The 16587-nt window shown below is 37.3% G+C and overlaps 1 protein-coding gene across 1 annotated transcript; it reads left to right on the forward strand.

Moving 5' to 3' along the window:
- Nucleotides 1-589: 589 nt before the first annotated feature.
- On the forward strand, nucleotides 590-14002 carry LOC135705004 (uncharacterized). Its single transcript, XM_065226554.1, has 6 exons — nucleotides 590-644; nucleotides 5988-6327; nucleotides 12204-12303; nucleotides 12631-12963; nucleotides 13351-13465; nucleotides 13533-14002. Exons 1-6 carry the CDS (start codon nucleotides 590-592, stop codon nucleotides 14000-14002), a joined length of 1413 nt encoding a protein of 470 aa, XP_065082626.1.
- The last annotated feature ends 2585 nt before the right edge of the window (nucleotides 14003-16587 follow it).

Raw genomic sequence — 16587 nt, forward strand, 5'->3', positions numbered from 1 at the left:
TTTTCGGAGTGTTTTTGGTTAAATATCGGTTGTTGTTTGTGTCGCGTCAAAATATATCAGGTAAGTAAGTTGAAATATAGTTAAAGGTTATTAAAAGAAGCCAGATCCCCATCGAAGTGAAAATTTTCATTTCGGTTATCAAACCGATCCCAAAAACCCCCGTCGAAAAACGAAATCGGTTCTGGAAATCGAGCACCAGTTTTTTTTTGTACCATAAATATTATCATTAGGACAATACCGCAGCTGGATTCGCGAAACCGATTTCAAGTTTTAACATATTATAGAGATAGGGTAAATGACGGCTTCGGCAATATCTTATTCTATTATCGTCAGGGGGTAAACAACGTTCTTGAGAGCTCAATTTTGGCATGTGGATACATTGTGTTTCAGAGCATCTATTGGCCAAGCTTGAGTGCTCTGGGACTTTGTTTACCATCCTGACGATGGTTAAGGTATTGCCAAAGCCGAATTTTCCCCTACTTGTTTTCATTATGTTAAGATGTAAATTTCATGTTGCTTTTTTTGTGTCATTACAGCTTATCCGGCAATAGTTTTCCCAACTGACAGTATCACCACATCACATCGCACAATGGAACGGATTCAAAAAAAAAAACTGGATAGTGGGTCTTATCAGAAACTGACTGGTAAGAGTAATTAAGTTCTTTTTTATTCTAAATATGTGTACACGTGGATTTTTGGAAAAAGTTGCTCTTCAATGAAAACACTTATCGATTACTTTTTCGAAGGGATGTATCAGCTTTTGTAAACAATGCGTTTAATCGTGAGTTTGACTTAATTGCTAGCTCGCCCACGCATTCTAACACCACTATTAGGTAAGGGAAAATTTCCCACATCTGATGGTAGTGCGTGGGCGAGTTTTCAGTTACGCAAAATCGACGATAAAATGCATTGTTTACAAAAGCTGATACGTCCCGACGAAAAAGTAATCGATAATTGTGCATAAGTTTTAAGATTGGATTCAACGTTGTGGTGGAAATGGACTCTGACTGGATGCTACGGGATGCTTAACAAACATTATTGCTGAATAAAAGTTATACGCCAACGTGTAGTTCAATTTGCTAGAATAAGCGCATTTTAATTGTGCTTGTTTGAAGAATCTTCCGAAAGATCCGGAACATTTGTGCAAGTATATGTTCATTATACTGATATCAGCATCTTAGCAGACTATACTTTATGATGAGTTTTATAGTTGAATGCAATCATGTGGCTGGAATATGGACCATAAAAAACCCGAGGGGAATGTAGGAGGGGAAGAGGGTGGCTGGTTGGAAGTGGCGGTTCAGGTAACCGAAAATATCCATACAAATCAGGGGAAACTTGTCAGAAGGGTATAACACGAAACGTAAACAATGACTTTGAACGTCGTTTCTCTGTCAGATGATTTAGTTAGTTTGAGGGGGAGAGGTAGCTCATCGATTCTTCCGGTTCGCCTCCTAGCATCGTGCTATAAGTTACCAGGCGATAACCAGGGTAGTTGATCGATAGCTTGATGACGTCATTTCGTTGGCGTCTGCAATGGGAAATTCTCATAGCAGGCGTTGACGATGGGACGTTGTCGAGTTGTTGAATAGCAACTATCGTGGTAACTCACCGATTACCTGTCGATCTGCCAAATTTGGAAAGACGTCTGCATTGAATTATCTCATATAATAATATTTCGCCCACTATATAACAATAAATTACGAGTAGCTGAGTGGAATGGAGATAAGTTAAGCATTGGGTACAGGACCAAGTCTCCCCTGGGTGATGCCAGAAGATGAGCGCAATAGAATCATCAAGTTGCCATAAGGCACGGAATGAGACTATTGCATGGCTGGGTAGTCAAAGTCTTCCATTCGTTAGTCATTTCAGGTGGATTAGAGCAGGTTTAGGTTTAAGGTGGGCGTTGGCCAGATTTGGATTTTTCAGATGTAATCCTGGATAGGACCCTGTCATTGAACGTAGCGTGAAAGTGGAACTTAATGAAGGCCTAAGTACTTTTTCGTAGTTTTTAGTTTTCGGATTTGAAAGATCGTCGGTTACAGTGGCCTGCTTACTGAGCAGAAAAATGCGGTCCCAGGTCCTTACATATCAAAGAGATTTATGGTTAAATCGCTTGTGTATCGTGTATTTTGCGAAACTCGTTGTTGTCGTTGGTTCCGGGTTTGAATGGATACAAAAATTTGAGCAACGGTATTATGTGATATGAGGGGCTCGATGGCCTTAGAGCAACCGTTTTTGCTTACTGAGCAGAACATCATGAGTCTAATCTCAGGCCCTTCCACATTCAAGATTCATCAATCGTTTTATTTGTTAATATGACTACATGGTAATAACAGCAACTCGGTGATTAAAAAGGTGCTCGTCTGTCTAGGGACAAACGTTTTTGCTTACTGAGCAGAAGACCGTGGGTTTAGTCCCAAGCTCCTTCGCGTTATATGATCGTTAGGACATCAATTCAGCTTATCGTTTACCAAAACGAACCCTGCTGCAAACCCAACCCTCTTATCCAACATCCCAGTGATTCCTCGTGGAAGTGCAGAGGTGTTCTCGGCTTCCATCAAAGCGAGTGTCATGTCAACACAATCCTTCCCATTCCTTTCTTGACCTGTGTTTGGACGCGGCCGGCGCTGGTATTGCCTAATTTAAGATCACCAGTTTTTACACATTGAGGATGATTGCTAGTCCCAAGCATCGTCTATTGGTTCTCTGTGTAATTACAGCTGATCTGGCAATAACAGAGTAGCAACCGTGGGCGGTCAATCAAGCTCAAGCTCTAGCTCAAGATGATTTAGTTAGTTTGAGTGGGTATGTAGTCATTCGTAAGAAACCGACGATCCAAGTCATTGTTTACGTTTCGAGTTAGACCCTTCTGACATGTCTCCCCTGAAATGATTTTAATATTTTTTACTGATCCTACACAGAAAAAAAATTTGTTGAATATTACATCCAAACAGCTGCAAAGAGGTCATTGCGATATTTTTTTTTTGATCGGGATTTAATTCGAGGATACTACCGGTTGGAGCTTATCACCATTAGGGCACGAGATTCCAAACGCTAGATAAAAAAAAAACTGCTGTGTATTAAACTTTGTGGCAAAACTAGTACGAAGTGTGTTTGCATAGCCGTGGTTATCAAAAGAGATAGTCGATTAAGAGAATCGATCAAAGCAGATAGGACCACTTGAAATGTTCATCGAGATTTAAGATTTAGGATTTAATAAATAAGAAATAAGATTGCATGATTTTAAAATCAAGTTTTTTTTTCTTCAAGGTTTCAAATGCCACGTTGAACAATGCGAAATGTTAATCAAAGGATACATTGATGACTTAAGACACCATTTTGTAGCCGTTCATGGAACGGTCACAACTGTTCAAGCCGAATTCCCATTCAAATGTTCAATATGTGGATCGTTGTACGCTTACTTTCCAAGCTTCAGAGTACACGTCCTTAAAAAGCATCCATTATCAGATTTTGATTTAGAGCCAAAAGAGCCTACAATTGAAGAACCAATACAAGTTGACGGTGAACCTTCACATAAACTGAAAATTGAAAACCCTCATTTTTACAAAAATCCTGTAACATTAGAACAGACCACATCAAGTGTTGCTGCTTTAATAACTGATCTCAGATGCGACGTTTCTCTGCCTGAAAAAAATTGGCGAGATTTTTGGATGGCTATACATCGATGTCTAATTGGATTCAGCACTACATTATGTCTCAAATACAATTATTCTTGGCCTCCAAAAAAATGTTGGATGATCCTGACAGTATAAAACTTATAAATAATCTAGAGATTCCTGACTTGACGAGTAACGTTAGGACCCCAGAGGACAACTTTGCATATTTGTGTGGAATAGCTGGGCGGGCAATCCCTGAACCAACTGAAATTGTATTGGGAAAACACAAACAAACTCGTCGCGTCCTTACTAGTCGTTTGAGAGGAAGGAAATTCCAACGGAAATATCGAAAACAGGAATACATTACCAAAGTTGTAGCTCGCAAAGATGTTTTTCACTTCATATCTATTTTGGTCATATAATGCAACTGAGTCATTAGAGTCGTTTAAAGACGGTGAACTTTTTCAATGACACCCTTTTCTACAGACTTATATCAACTGCCTCAGAATTTCGATTCACATCGATGAGGGAGAATACAGAAATGCACTTGGTTCACGTAAAGGGAAGAATAAAATGACAAATATTTGCTTCAAAATTGAAAATCTGGACCCGAGGATTAATTCAACTTTCGATCGCGTTTATTTGACCCTTATGGTTAAGTCAAGTATACTGAAAAGATACGGGTAAGCTAGTATATATGTTTGGATATTTGAGATTTTGGTTTTTATTTTTGATAATTCGTAACCGGCAGGTACAACGAAGTTTTGCAAGTTTTGATCGATGATTTGCTACGACTTGAATCTCCTGAAGGTGTGCCAATCAGAACGGAATCTGGCGTTTGGATTATGCGAGCAGTTCTGGTTCATGTTCTCGGTGATACATTAGCACTTCACGATATATATGGCATGCTAGGCCCATCTGCTAATATGTTCTGCAGAGTTTGTGAAATCAGTAGGAAGGATTTGCTTTCAGGAGAATTTGGTGATTCTTTTGCCATCAGAACAGTAGACTCTGTACAGAACTCATTAATATCCGACCAAATGGGTCAAAAACCATCGAGCATGTATGGCATAAAAACAAGTTGCTCACTTCACCTGCTTTCATTCTATAGATGGCCAACAAATCAAACACTAGATCCAATGCATGACCTACTGGAGGGCGTTGTTCCAATGGTTTTAAAACTCATATTGAAAATTACAATTTTAAATAAAACACTAACCGTAGTAGACATAAACTTGCTGATCGATAATTTCAATTACGGAGACACGGAAGTAAGGGACAAGCCATCAGCAAATTTTACTAAATTAAGTTTGAAAAGTAAACATCATAGTATAAGTCAATCAGCTGCTCAGTGATGGATGTTACTGTGTATTTTTTCATTCGTGTTCCGTAAAGTATTAGAGTCCAACGAAATGCACCGAGAAATAATTGCAGCTTTACTTAAAATCACTTACATTAGTTTTTCATATAAACTGACACCAGTAATGATCAATGAATTATCAGAATCTATTTCTAAGTTCCATAAATTGTTCAAAGTCGCCTTTCCCTCTACTAACGCCATTAACAAAATACATCACATAGCTCACTATCCACAGATTTGTCGGGAGAACGGCCCAATTGCCTTTTTTAGTTGCATGACGTTTGAAGGAAAATTAAAGAATCCAAAAGTCAAAGTCATACCTGTGGAAATTTTAGAAACTTATCCTACAGTCTTACTAAATGTTTGAATCTAAAACAGGTGAACTCAATTCTAAATCATAATTATGTTGTTGACAAGTCAATTATCATTTCAGCATCGACACTTCAAAAAACCTTGTTGGACACAGCTCCATTACTGTTTGATCTTCCTGCAAACATCAAATCAATTGGTTGTCTAGATGTGAATGGCGTAATGTTCTGCCCAGGCTACGTAGTGAAATTTGAAAAATGTTCTACGGAATGCTATGGTATACTTTTGGCTACGATTGAAAACGAACTGGACATATTGTTTGTAATTCAGGAATTAAGTATCATTAATTTTAATTCACATTTGTTTTCTTATAAGGTGGTAATATCTCCAAATGTTGTTAGAATAATGTATAAAAAACTCTTGAAAAGAAAATGTTACAGTTTGTGGTATCTTGATAGTGACCCTGACTTTGATTTTGTATGTTTAAAATACATCGATAGCTAAAGGCGAGACATTTGATGGTCGATTAAACTCAAATGTATTATCAACTTAAAATTTGTACTTTTATTTTATCGCGTAACAATATTCATTCTTCCTCTTATTATTTTTCAATTACATCCCAACTAGCACTCCTGTGCGTATTTTCAACTTAGAGTCCTTAAATAACAAACCATAATTTATCTTTCATATTGTTTCAGACAACCTTGTCAATGACATCTCACTATGGGACCTCAGTGCTGACGACCTCACCCTCATTAACATCACAGAAGTGGGTCCCCGTAGGATTATACTCAATTTTATTGAGCGGAACCGCGAGGCTTCTGAAAATGATATTGAAAACATACATGAGAACACACAAGATGTGTCTGAGCCACGAAGAGAAACAGTGCGGTCCATTCTTGCCAAAGAAACCAAGTTCCAGAAGACCTTGACCAAGCTATTGGACGTCGGATTGGTTCCAGATGCAAAGAAGCTACTACAAATGAATCGGATTTTGACTGACCACTTCTTTGGTGAAATGATGTTTCGCGAAAAAAGGTATGAAATTGAACAAAAACTGCCAGGTTTATGTTGTTCGAGTGACGTGAAGTGACTCTTTGTCATTAGTGAGATGGCAATTGTCACTTCGAGTGAGGTGACTTTCTCTGCAAATTAAATAGAGTCACCTCACTCGAAGTTCGCATTTTCCAATTTTCGTGATTCTTCGGAAAGCACTACTTTCTTTTGTTCATATCTCCGGAACAAATAAAGCTACAAATTGCATTAGGTATTGTTTTAATAAGGAAATTAGACAAGAAACCTAAATCTGTAACTTTTGTTTCTGTACAGTGTTGCCATTTATTTTGTTTGAAAACTTTAAATGCAGTTTAAATACATGTCATAATACATGTCATTTAATTTTCATTTTAAGGACACCATCGTGTTCTTCATCCTTTTTTACATAAGAAACACTTAACGACAAAGAGTTATTTGCGTAGTTCCTGAGATATTGCATTTTGAATGAACGAAAGTCATAAATTATGAGGGTAAAACTTTTTTTTAATTTTTTTTTCATTTCCTCTTTATAAGTGGATTCATTCTCATGACTTATTGTGTGAAATAATATTTAAAGAAAAAAACGATTACATTACCAAGAACAGTGTTACCAAATTTAAATATTATTTAGCAACTAAAAACTTTAAACGTGATTTTTTAAAGTTGATGCATCTAAATATTTGGTTTGATGCCCCATCGTGTCCCACAGCATTTTTACATAAGATAGACTATCTAAAACAAAGGTCAACGCAATGTAACATTTTCGGAAAACAAATTAAAGAAAAGTGTTTTTTATTTTTCTGATGCATTTTCTAAAGCAATGGAATTAATATCCAAACCTATTATTTTAAATGTTTTCAGAAGGTAAGTGCACAACGGACCTAAATCTATATTTTTTGGTACAAGAACGCCAAAATAACTATTTATGGTCAGCCATAAAACAAGACAAAAATGTGAAATATAGGACAAAACTGTAATTTGCTCATGTTTTGCATACGATCCAGAATTTCGAGATCAAATAGATGTCTTTGAAGATGTCATCTATTAACGTATAAAATATGACATTTTTGATTTTTTTTTTTTTCATATATTAGGCGTTAATGTTTTAAGCATCTCTGGCGCATCTGTCTAGTACATTAGAAGTTTGCAGATACCGAGTGGAAAATGGTGTGTTCTATTCAGGGGGTAAGCCACTTTGCCACCTTGCGTTAAACACATCAAAAACACCCTTCGACACTCTTCAACACACTCAAACACCCTTCAACCACCATGAGAACCAATTTTTCAATCTTTTCTGGCAGCACTGCCATTCATTTGATGCCCTTTTTCGTTTTTGTTGATTTTTTTTTTCTGAAGGAGGGACCTCCAGAAATCGGTAGGATTCCACAAAAAAACTGATCGGGACACCGAAGTAGCCCTCACCCCCGCAATTAGGAAAGAAGATTCAACATCAAGCTCAACATTGAAAAACAGACAATTTGAACCTCTAACGAGCTAGAATATCTGTAACTGTATATTTATGAAGCGGATAATAATTATCATATCAATTATTGATCGATAGCTGAAGACAGATATTTCTTTCTAATGTGTTTGATGCCCTTTCGTCGTGGATTTCATATCATAATCAGAGAGATCCATCCTACTAGCTGCCGCTTGCAAATAGGTTTGTTTTTTTTGCGAAATATAGATCCAGAGATTGCTTATCAAGGGGCGTGCTCGGTTTGGTTATTTGGGCTTGATTGCGGCTGGAATTCGGTTGGGATGGATTCGAGAAGACTTTACTGGTTTGAGCCAGGATGTCAAGCATCATGACATAAGAATGCGACGGCTGAGGGAGTACTTTTTGAGATCGGAGTGGAACTCCAGACATACATACACAGCACATTCTTTTAGATAGGTGTTGCGGATGACGATCAGGGATGCGAATTTGCATTCCTGTAAGTTGCTTACATAGACGTGTGCATTATTTCTGAAATTCCGTGCTTTCACTGTGCATGATTAAATTGGTAAATTTTTGGAGAGCAAAAAAAAAGAATTCTGATTATAAACAAAAGTGGATGTAATGCTAGCCAGTAAGCATTAATTTTCAATAAACGTTTTGACAGCTAGGTCGACATGCAGAAACACCCATAAACACCTTCCGACACCCTAAAACACACAAGAAACACAATTACCCCCCGTAACGTGGGTGGATCACCTTTTCGTGGTACGATAAGGGATGTAAGATCTACAACCGATTCCTAGTCCTGACTACTTCAGACTAGGGGAACAGGATTTTTCAGTAATCAAAGGAACACATCTTAGTCCTTGTTACTTTTTATGCCTTGTTGATAGTGATAAGACTCGACTTTGTCCACCGAGGATGATCTTGAAACAAGGAATAAATGAGTTAGTTAGTCTTCATCTATGTGATTCCTAATCTTCTATTCGTTGTTCCCTAGTTTGAATTGGTTAAGACTAGGGTTCTGATGCATGGTCAATAGACTGATGCAAAATTTGACTTTTTAGCTCCACAGTGCTTAAATGGTTTCAAATCGGGTCGTGATTAGCCTCCAAAAGTTACAACTCATTTGGTTAGAAACAGACTTCGCACAAACCATTTGAAGTTTGCATGTAAATTACTATGGGAAATCTCAACTTTTTGTTCATTACCTTCTAGTTTTTTTTCCATATTGAGCAGCAAAACAGCTCGATAGCTATTCTTATAGAAAATTTTCTCAGCTACAACTTTGCTAAAGATCGTTTCTATGTAAAACAAGACAGGAAATAGTTATTAATTATTTAAGAGATTGGTAAACTTATGACATGATCAAGCAGCTGTTCTGTAGGCACCACTGTATTTTGCAGTGTGACATAGTAGCCATAATTTTTGTGTCCTATTCAACGCCCCAGAAACACCAATGTTGCCTGCTGAGCAGTCGATTGAGCATGATCATAAGACATCAGTGCATTGAACCATTAATAACTTTCGATCCTTGCATTTAATCAAAAAGTGGTCTTCAGCAAAATTGTAGCTGGAAAAATTTCCTACAAGTAAAATTGAAAGTTTTTGAAGCAGACCGATATGGTGAATTATTAGATAGACATGAACAAAAATCTTGGTTTTACCATAGTAATTCGCATACAAACTTCAAATGGTTTGTGCCATCTCAGTTTCTCACCAAATGGGTTCAAATTTTGAGAGGTTAGTCAGGATCCGATTTGGAATCGTTTAAGTATTGTGGAGCGAAAATTTCAAATTTTGCATCACTCTAATGGTCAATATCGGTGTCATTCCTTAATTTTGTTGCTAAAGAATCCAATTTTGACTGACAAAGGGGCGTGCCTTTGGAGGGTGTTTTAACACTCCGAAGGGTATAAATAGCGGGACCTTTCAATTAGAGTCGGATCCTTGAGATACATGCAAGAATGACAACTGTAAAAAAAAATCGAATACTTCATCATTTCTCAATAGTGATGAAGTAATGCGACATGCAATAAACTAAGGACACGGGAAATACTACAATAGATCAAATAACTGGTCACAGTAGTGTTAGGTTCCGAATAGTGGAACACAATTACAAACTTCGTTCTGGTGTTACGGAACTGAAAAGTGTTTGTGATGGCCATGCTAAGCAATATGGAGACCTGTATGCGACAATGCAACGACAGTGCTGCAACCCATTGAATCTGCATACAGTTATTCGTCGCAAGAGTTTGAAACCAATTTCTGCACGATTTCATGACGAGTACAATAAGAACTTTGCCAAAAATTATCGAAGGTCGGAAAGTATGCGTGCAATGTCATCTGGCGGTTAAAAAAAACATGGATAATGACCAGCCATCTGCAGGTAAAATTCATCTTGAATTATTCATTTCAATCCCAGCCGTACGAAAGCATGTCTATATTGTAGCGAAACAATCCGAGTTTTTCAAATTCACTTGTCATAGCTTACGTGAAGGTGAAGTCGTTGTAGTGGCAGATTTCTCTGAAAACTATTCTTTTGTTTTTTGTTTAAGTGTACAGGAAATTCATTATAATAATTTGCTGGCAACCGTTCACACTTTTGATGCCTACACTGTACACCAGAATAAAGTTGTACCATTGAACTGCGTCATAATGTCCGATACTCTAGACCACAGCACAACAACATTTCATGCTTTCCAGCGCCATTTCAAATAGTATCTCAAATCCTAGGTATCACAGTTGTCCAAAATCTCGTACTTCTCCGATGGTGCGGTACCCTGGTTTTCCACGAAAGCAAATTTGGGGTGCCCACTCAGTGGCACTACTTTGTTACGGCACATGGCAAAGGACCAAGCGACGGATTGGGATGAACTTTGAAGAGATTGGAAACGCGAGCTAGTTTACAAGGAGTCACTATTCACACGCCAAAGGAGCTCTATGACTGGGCAATGAAGAATTGCAATACAAACGTTTGATTTGTGTCATCTGAGATCTGTTCCGAAGAAAAACAAATACTGTTCCACCGTTTTGCATCAGCTGCATCTATTCCCAGTATTCGTTAAATAAATGCAGCAGCTCCTTCTGGTATTGATACCATTATTATGAAAACTGTTTCAGGTGCCACAACTGGTTCAGATTTTAGAGTTGTGGCAACGAAACGTGCAAAGCAAGTGGATTTGAATAATAATGGGAAGAAATCATCATGAAGTGCTAGCCTTAAGAAGAAAAATAAGTAAATTGTAATTTATATTTTACATTGTTATAATAAAATGTAAGAAACAAATCGATCAGTGTTTGATACAGTATTTTATGTTTTGGAATGTCATAATTTATAATGCAATTCGTTTAGATTATTACTAGTGTAAAGTTTTCAGCCACTAAATAATATTTAAATTTGTCAACACTGCATAAAAACTTTTATTGGTTTTATCATACATATTTTGTTTCCATCAAGTATTATTTAACAAAGTAAGTCATGAGAAGGAATCTTATTACGAGGAAACGTTAAAAAAATAACCCTCATAATTTTTGACTTTCGTTCATTCAAAATGCAATATCTCAGGAACTACGCAAATTACTTTTTGTCGTTAAGTGTTTCTTATGTAAAAAAGGATGAAGAACACGATGGTGTCCTTAAAATGAAAATTAAACGAAATGTATTATGAGAAAAATTCATTTAAAGTTTTCAAACAACAATAAAAAAATATTTGGCAACACTGTACAGAAACAAAAGTTACAGATTTACATTTCTTGTCTAATTTCCTTATTAAAACAATACCTAATGCAATTTGTAGCTTTATTTGTTCCGGAGATATGAACAAAAGAAAGTAGTGGTTTCTTAAAAATAATGAAAAATGAAAAATGTGCCCCTTGATCGAGGGGTGCTACGATCAGCATACAACTTTGGAATTTTAGAATTCGAACTTAAATGAACATTCCCTCCAAATTTGGTCCAAATCGGAAGAGGTCAATTTCACTTTTGCAATTTTTTGTGACCACTTGGCGCGGAATGACCCATATGTATTGTGCATTTACCACCAAAGTAGACTATAAAACTGACTTTTAAAAGTGCAAGGACGGTCGCAAACTGCGATTTTGCATCGGTACCTTCGGCGCATTTATTTCTTGCTTCATGAGGAATAAGTGTGCCAAAGACGCAAAATCGCTGTTTTATGACCGTTTCCGCTCTTTTTAAAGTCATTCAAATAGCCCAGTTTGATGGGAAAGGTGCAATATTATCGCTACACTTGCAACTATCGCCAATAGTGCGCTGTAGTTAATACTGCTACATTACTGACAATACTATGTATGTTCAACATACAGGGGTTGCGTGAAATATATGAAAGTAGCTAAATTTCACCCAAAATCGTGGTGTCATAACTTGTCATAACTATCGTTTCAATTTCATTTTTATTTTATTTTATGATTTCAGATATCCCACTTGGCCAGACAAGCAAAAATTTGCTGTGCAAATCGTAGAAGAATTCCCCCATCTAAAGCAGACTCGTGTATCAGAAAGTGCACCCGGGGAGGTAACACCATTTTGAGGAACCACTTTTTCAAACCACGCAATTTATATCCAAAACATAAAAACTGGTTTTACTAGGTATCTGATAAGATGGTAGATTTTTCAGTAACTTGTAACTACGCTCATTAGGTAACGCTTTGATAATCCAACATAACGGTCTGTCATGTATCTATCTATGTAGTTATCAAAATCAGCTCTTTTGCAGATTGCTCTGAATATATATTCATCTAATAAATTTGGTTTAGTTAGTTACTAGATTTTGTACCAATATGTTATCACGTCTACTGACATCTTTAATGATAATATTGTATTTTATTTTGTCTCATTACAGTCGTACTTTTTCTGGGTTTATGGTGGAATGAACACTGGTTGCCACACTGGATTAATCGAAACTAGGGTAGCAAATATGCGTAAAGACATATCTCCTGAAGATCGCAAGTTTCGGCGCGTAAAAAATAAGAAAATTTTTGTCAGTGAAGAACAAATCAGTATTGCTGCGCATATTTCTGCACTGAGCCCTACACCAGCAAACATTAAACAGATTGCTGATGGCATGTTGCAAGCGCACGAGCTTCATGAATCGATGTTGCAGAAAAATACACCAACCCGATACCAAGACATCATTGACACCTTCCCACATTTCCTCTCTTATTACGGTGAAAGGGTTAGTAAATTAATTTTAATATGACCAACATATGAGCTTCCCATAAATCGGCCTATATAGGGGCAGGAGGGGCATAGTGAGCATTTCGCACTTTGGCTCTGAATCTCCAGCTGCATGAAACAAATCAACTGGTAGTAGGTTCAATACCATTATGATATTAATCCTACCACCAACCAATTTGTTCCGAACGGCCGGAAGACCAAGCTGGTGCACGGGATGCTCACTATGCCCCTCTTACCCCTACGTATACATAATCCAGCTACAATAACCGCAACCCTCCCCTTCCTGTTAGTTTGTGGTGTTAATTTGCATGGGTACAAACACTACGCGTTGTGGAATGTTGGTGTCGACATATTATCATTTATATTTCTCCCTTGTTTGTTTTAGATCATTCAGGCATTCGATCGGCTTCAGAAACAACCGAGTAATGGACCTTTGTTGTACACGCTGCTTCGTGTAGGATTGTTGTGCGTCAAATCCAGTTGGTTCGAAGTGGAGGATGGTAGGAACACTGAATGTTCTGCACTACGGTCATGTTCTCATGTGTTGTTTTTATTTATTTCTTGTAGATGTACTCAGAGGAGCATTGCGTCTAACGAAGGTACTTTCGAACAAAGGCATCAAAAGATCCAGCAGCTCGCAAAATGCTTGCATCACGGCACTGGCCGCTGAACCCTTGATAAGGTGGATCAGCTTTAATCATCTGGAACCCGGATTCGATGAACTATTGCCAGTAAGACAGACACAGTCCGTAGCGGAGCCCCACATTATCTGCGTTGCCGAATGTTTCAAACAGGGAAATTATTACGTCTTGTTCAAAGGATCCGTTATTGCATGTGGAAGCTCAAGTGTACGGGCTGTAGAAGTTTTATTCATATCATTTGTTGTTTTTGGTACTGAAGTACCCGTGTTGTTGCGAAAACTGGATGCTATGATCTCAGTTAATGTTTGGGGATCTAAAACCGTAAGTAAGTTCAAAACCGTTACAGATTTGTCTTATCGCTTCAAGGAGTACCTGAAAAATCCATTGCATAATTAATTTCATGTGTTTAAACTCTTCCTCTAATAAAATGATTATATTGCATTGTATTCATTATTCTCAAAAACAATAAAATTGCATTGCTTAGTATTTTATGAGAGCGTTTATTTGTTTTGAGCATATCAGAGAAATCAACACAAAATAAAATAAGGGAAATATGTTTCGTTTTCGGATGACATGAACAAATACTCGTACCTGCCGTAATTAAATAAGGCACGAAATCCCATTCTTTCCCATTAATTTGGTTTAACTCACTATTATTAAATTCAAAGTGTTTTTATGTTACTTCATACGTGAAGTTAGCGAAGTCAGCTAACATGAAGCTTTAGTGTGATGATTTATTAGCTAGAGAATGGTTTTTTAGAAGAGGGTAGGTGGATAGTTCCATTAGAGTACGGCAGTATGAAAATTGAATAGAAGTTGAAAATGAGCGAAGGGCCATTAATGCGACAGTTTTTTTGAAGATAGACGCACATCTTTTGCCTAACCCGTACGATGTACGTGGAGACTTGAAGTATGTCTTCAAGTCTACAGGCAAAAAATGTGCGTCCCTCTTTTGCTCATAAACTGACTGCGGCTCTGGAATAGTTCTAGCGACGTTTTCATCACTACCTAAAGCCCAACGTTGCGAGAGCATTTCCAGTCGATGGTGTGTTATAATGCAATTCTTCTTTACCCAACTATTGTGTTGCAAAAGATGTGCGTCTATCATCAAAAAACTATTACATTAATGGCCCTTCGCTCATTTTTAACTTCTATTCAATTTTCATACTGCCGTACTCTAACGGAACTATCCACCTACCCTCTTCTAAAAAACCATTCTCTAGCTAATAAATCATCACACTAAAGCTTCATGTTAGCATTTCCAACCAACTCCCTATTATTAATTTATATTACCTGAGCTTTTAACCCAATTATAGATTTTTACCCAAAGGTCAGTAAATTTTACTCTCATTTCAGTTATTTTTAGACCGGTTAAAGCTACCTTTTAAGTAGTATCTGCATTTTACCTAAAATTAGGTTTATCGATTATACTCAAAATTAGAACTCCGCAGTTGAGTCAAAACAACTCAAATTTGGGTAGTTTTTCATTTCCGTGTGGACTGTCTCTCGAAGAAACATTTTGTATTCCTGTCTTTCTCTCATTTGGTCACAAAACATTTGTTGCGTGACGTTTTCCAGAACGAGTTAGCTGTATCACGTACGTTGTGCGACAAGATTGCCGGAAACTGTTGACATGGTTATTGAAGAAAAAAGTCTGTCATGTCATTCTCGCGTTCTGTCTTGACAAAGCTGGCGCTGGTCGTTTTCTTGTCAATGCATGTCGCTTTGAATACGAGACATAACAAGATGGAAATAACTGGAATTGTGTTGTTTTGACGGGATTTCACCTCTGACTCGAAGGAGCTTGAATCTTGGCACTGAACTTCGTGTTTGCAAGTATCTAAGTGATTTCTAGTGATGGGTATTTTTGGAACGGACATTACTGGAAGCTGCCGAAAATCGATCTCCGACGCCATTTTGGAATCCAAGATGGTGGCCATTGTTTTCAGATAATCTGTCAAATACCCTACAATATGGGTATTTTCAGAACGGGTACAACGCATACATTCTGAAAATCGATGTCTGAATCAGACAAATCAGGGAATCAAAATCAACGATTCAGATAAAGATAATGGCATTCTCATTTTGGTTACACTAATGATTAGTACAAATCCATAAATCACAATGGACAGTTCTGGAAACGATAATGCGATTATCATTTGTGTAACAGATCATGATCATATGAAATAGCGATAATCTCTGATCATCATCATCAGCTGTCGTCACTGAAAATTCCCCATGTAGGACAAGGCTACACAAATACCCTATAATATGGGTATTTTCGGAATGGGGATGCATTTAGAGATCAAAAATCGATGTTTGCCGCCATTTTGGAACCCAATATGGGTGCATTCCATAAAAAAAAAACTGTCTAAAATTGATGTCCAAGATGATGGCCATCGATTTCAGAAAAAAAAAACTGTCAATTACCCTGCAATATTGGTATTTTCGGAACAGGGTTGACATACAGATTTAGAAAATTAATATCTGCCAGTATTCTGGAATCCAAGATGGTGGCTATTGGTTTTAAAAACAACTGTACCCTACATTATGGGAATTTTGTGAAACCGGGATGACGTGTAGATGTCGGCCGCCATTTTGACTAGTTTATTTGACAATTTTATCTAAAACCAAAGGCCGCCAAATTGGATTCCAAAATGGCGGTGGACATCGATTTTCGATATTTACACGTTATTCCAGTTCCAGAAATACCCATATTGTAGGTATTTGATAGTTTTTTTTTCCGAAACCAACAGCCGAGATGACGGATTTCAAAATGGCGCCCTCTATTGATTTTCAAAATATATGTGTAATCCCGATTCCAAAAATATATTTATTGTAGGGTATTTGACATCTAGAACTACTTTTCCGAAGACAGCAAGTTCCTAGATTTCGAGATACATTACAAAATGATAGTTATCATATCAGTAGATTATCGTTTTTGTTGCTGATCATGATGTGTTGCACAAATGATAATCCAT

This window comes from Ochlerotatus camptorhynchus, unplaced genomic scaffold (genome assembly GCF_037179485.1).
Source record: "Ochlerotatus camptorhynchus isolate MF236.1 unplaced genomic scaffold, CSIRO-AGI_Acam_v1.1 ptg000256l, whole genome shotgun sequence".
NCBI lineage: Eukaryota > Metazoa > Arthropoda > Insecta > Diptera > Culicidae > Ochlerotatus > Ochlerotatus camptorhynchus.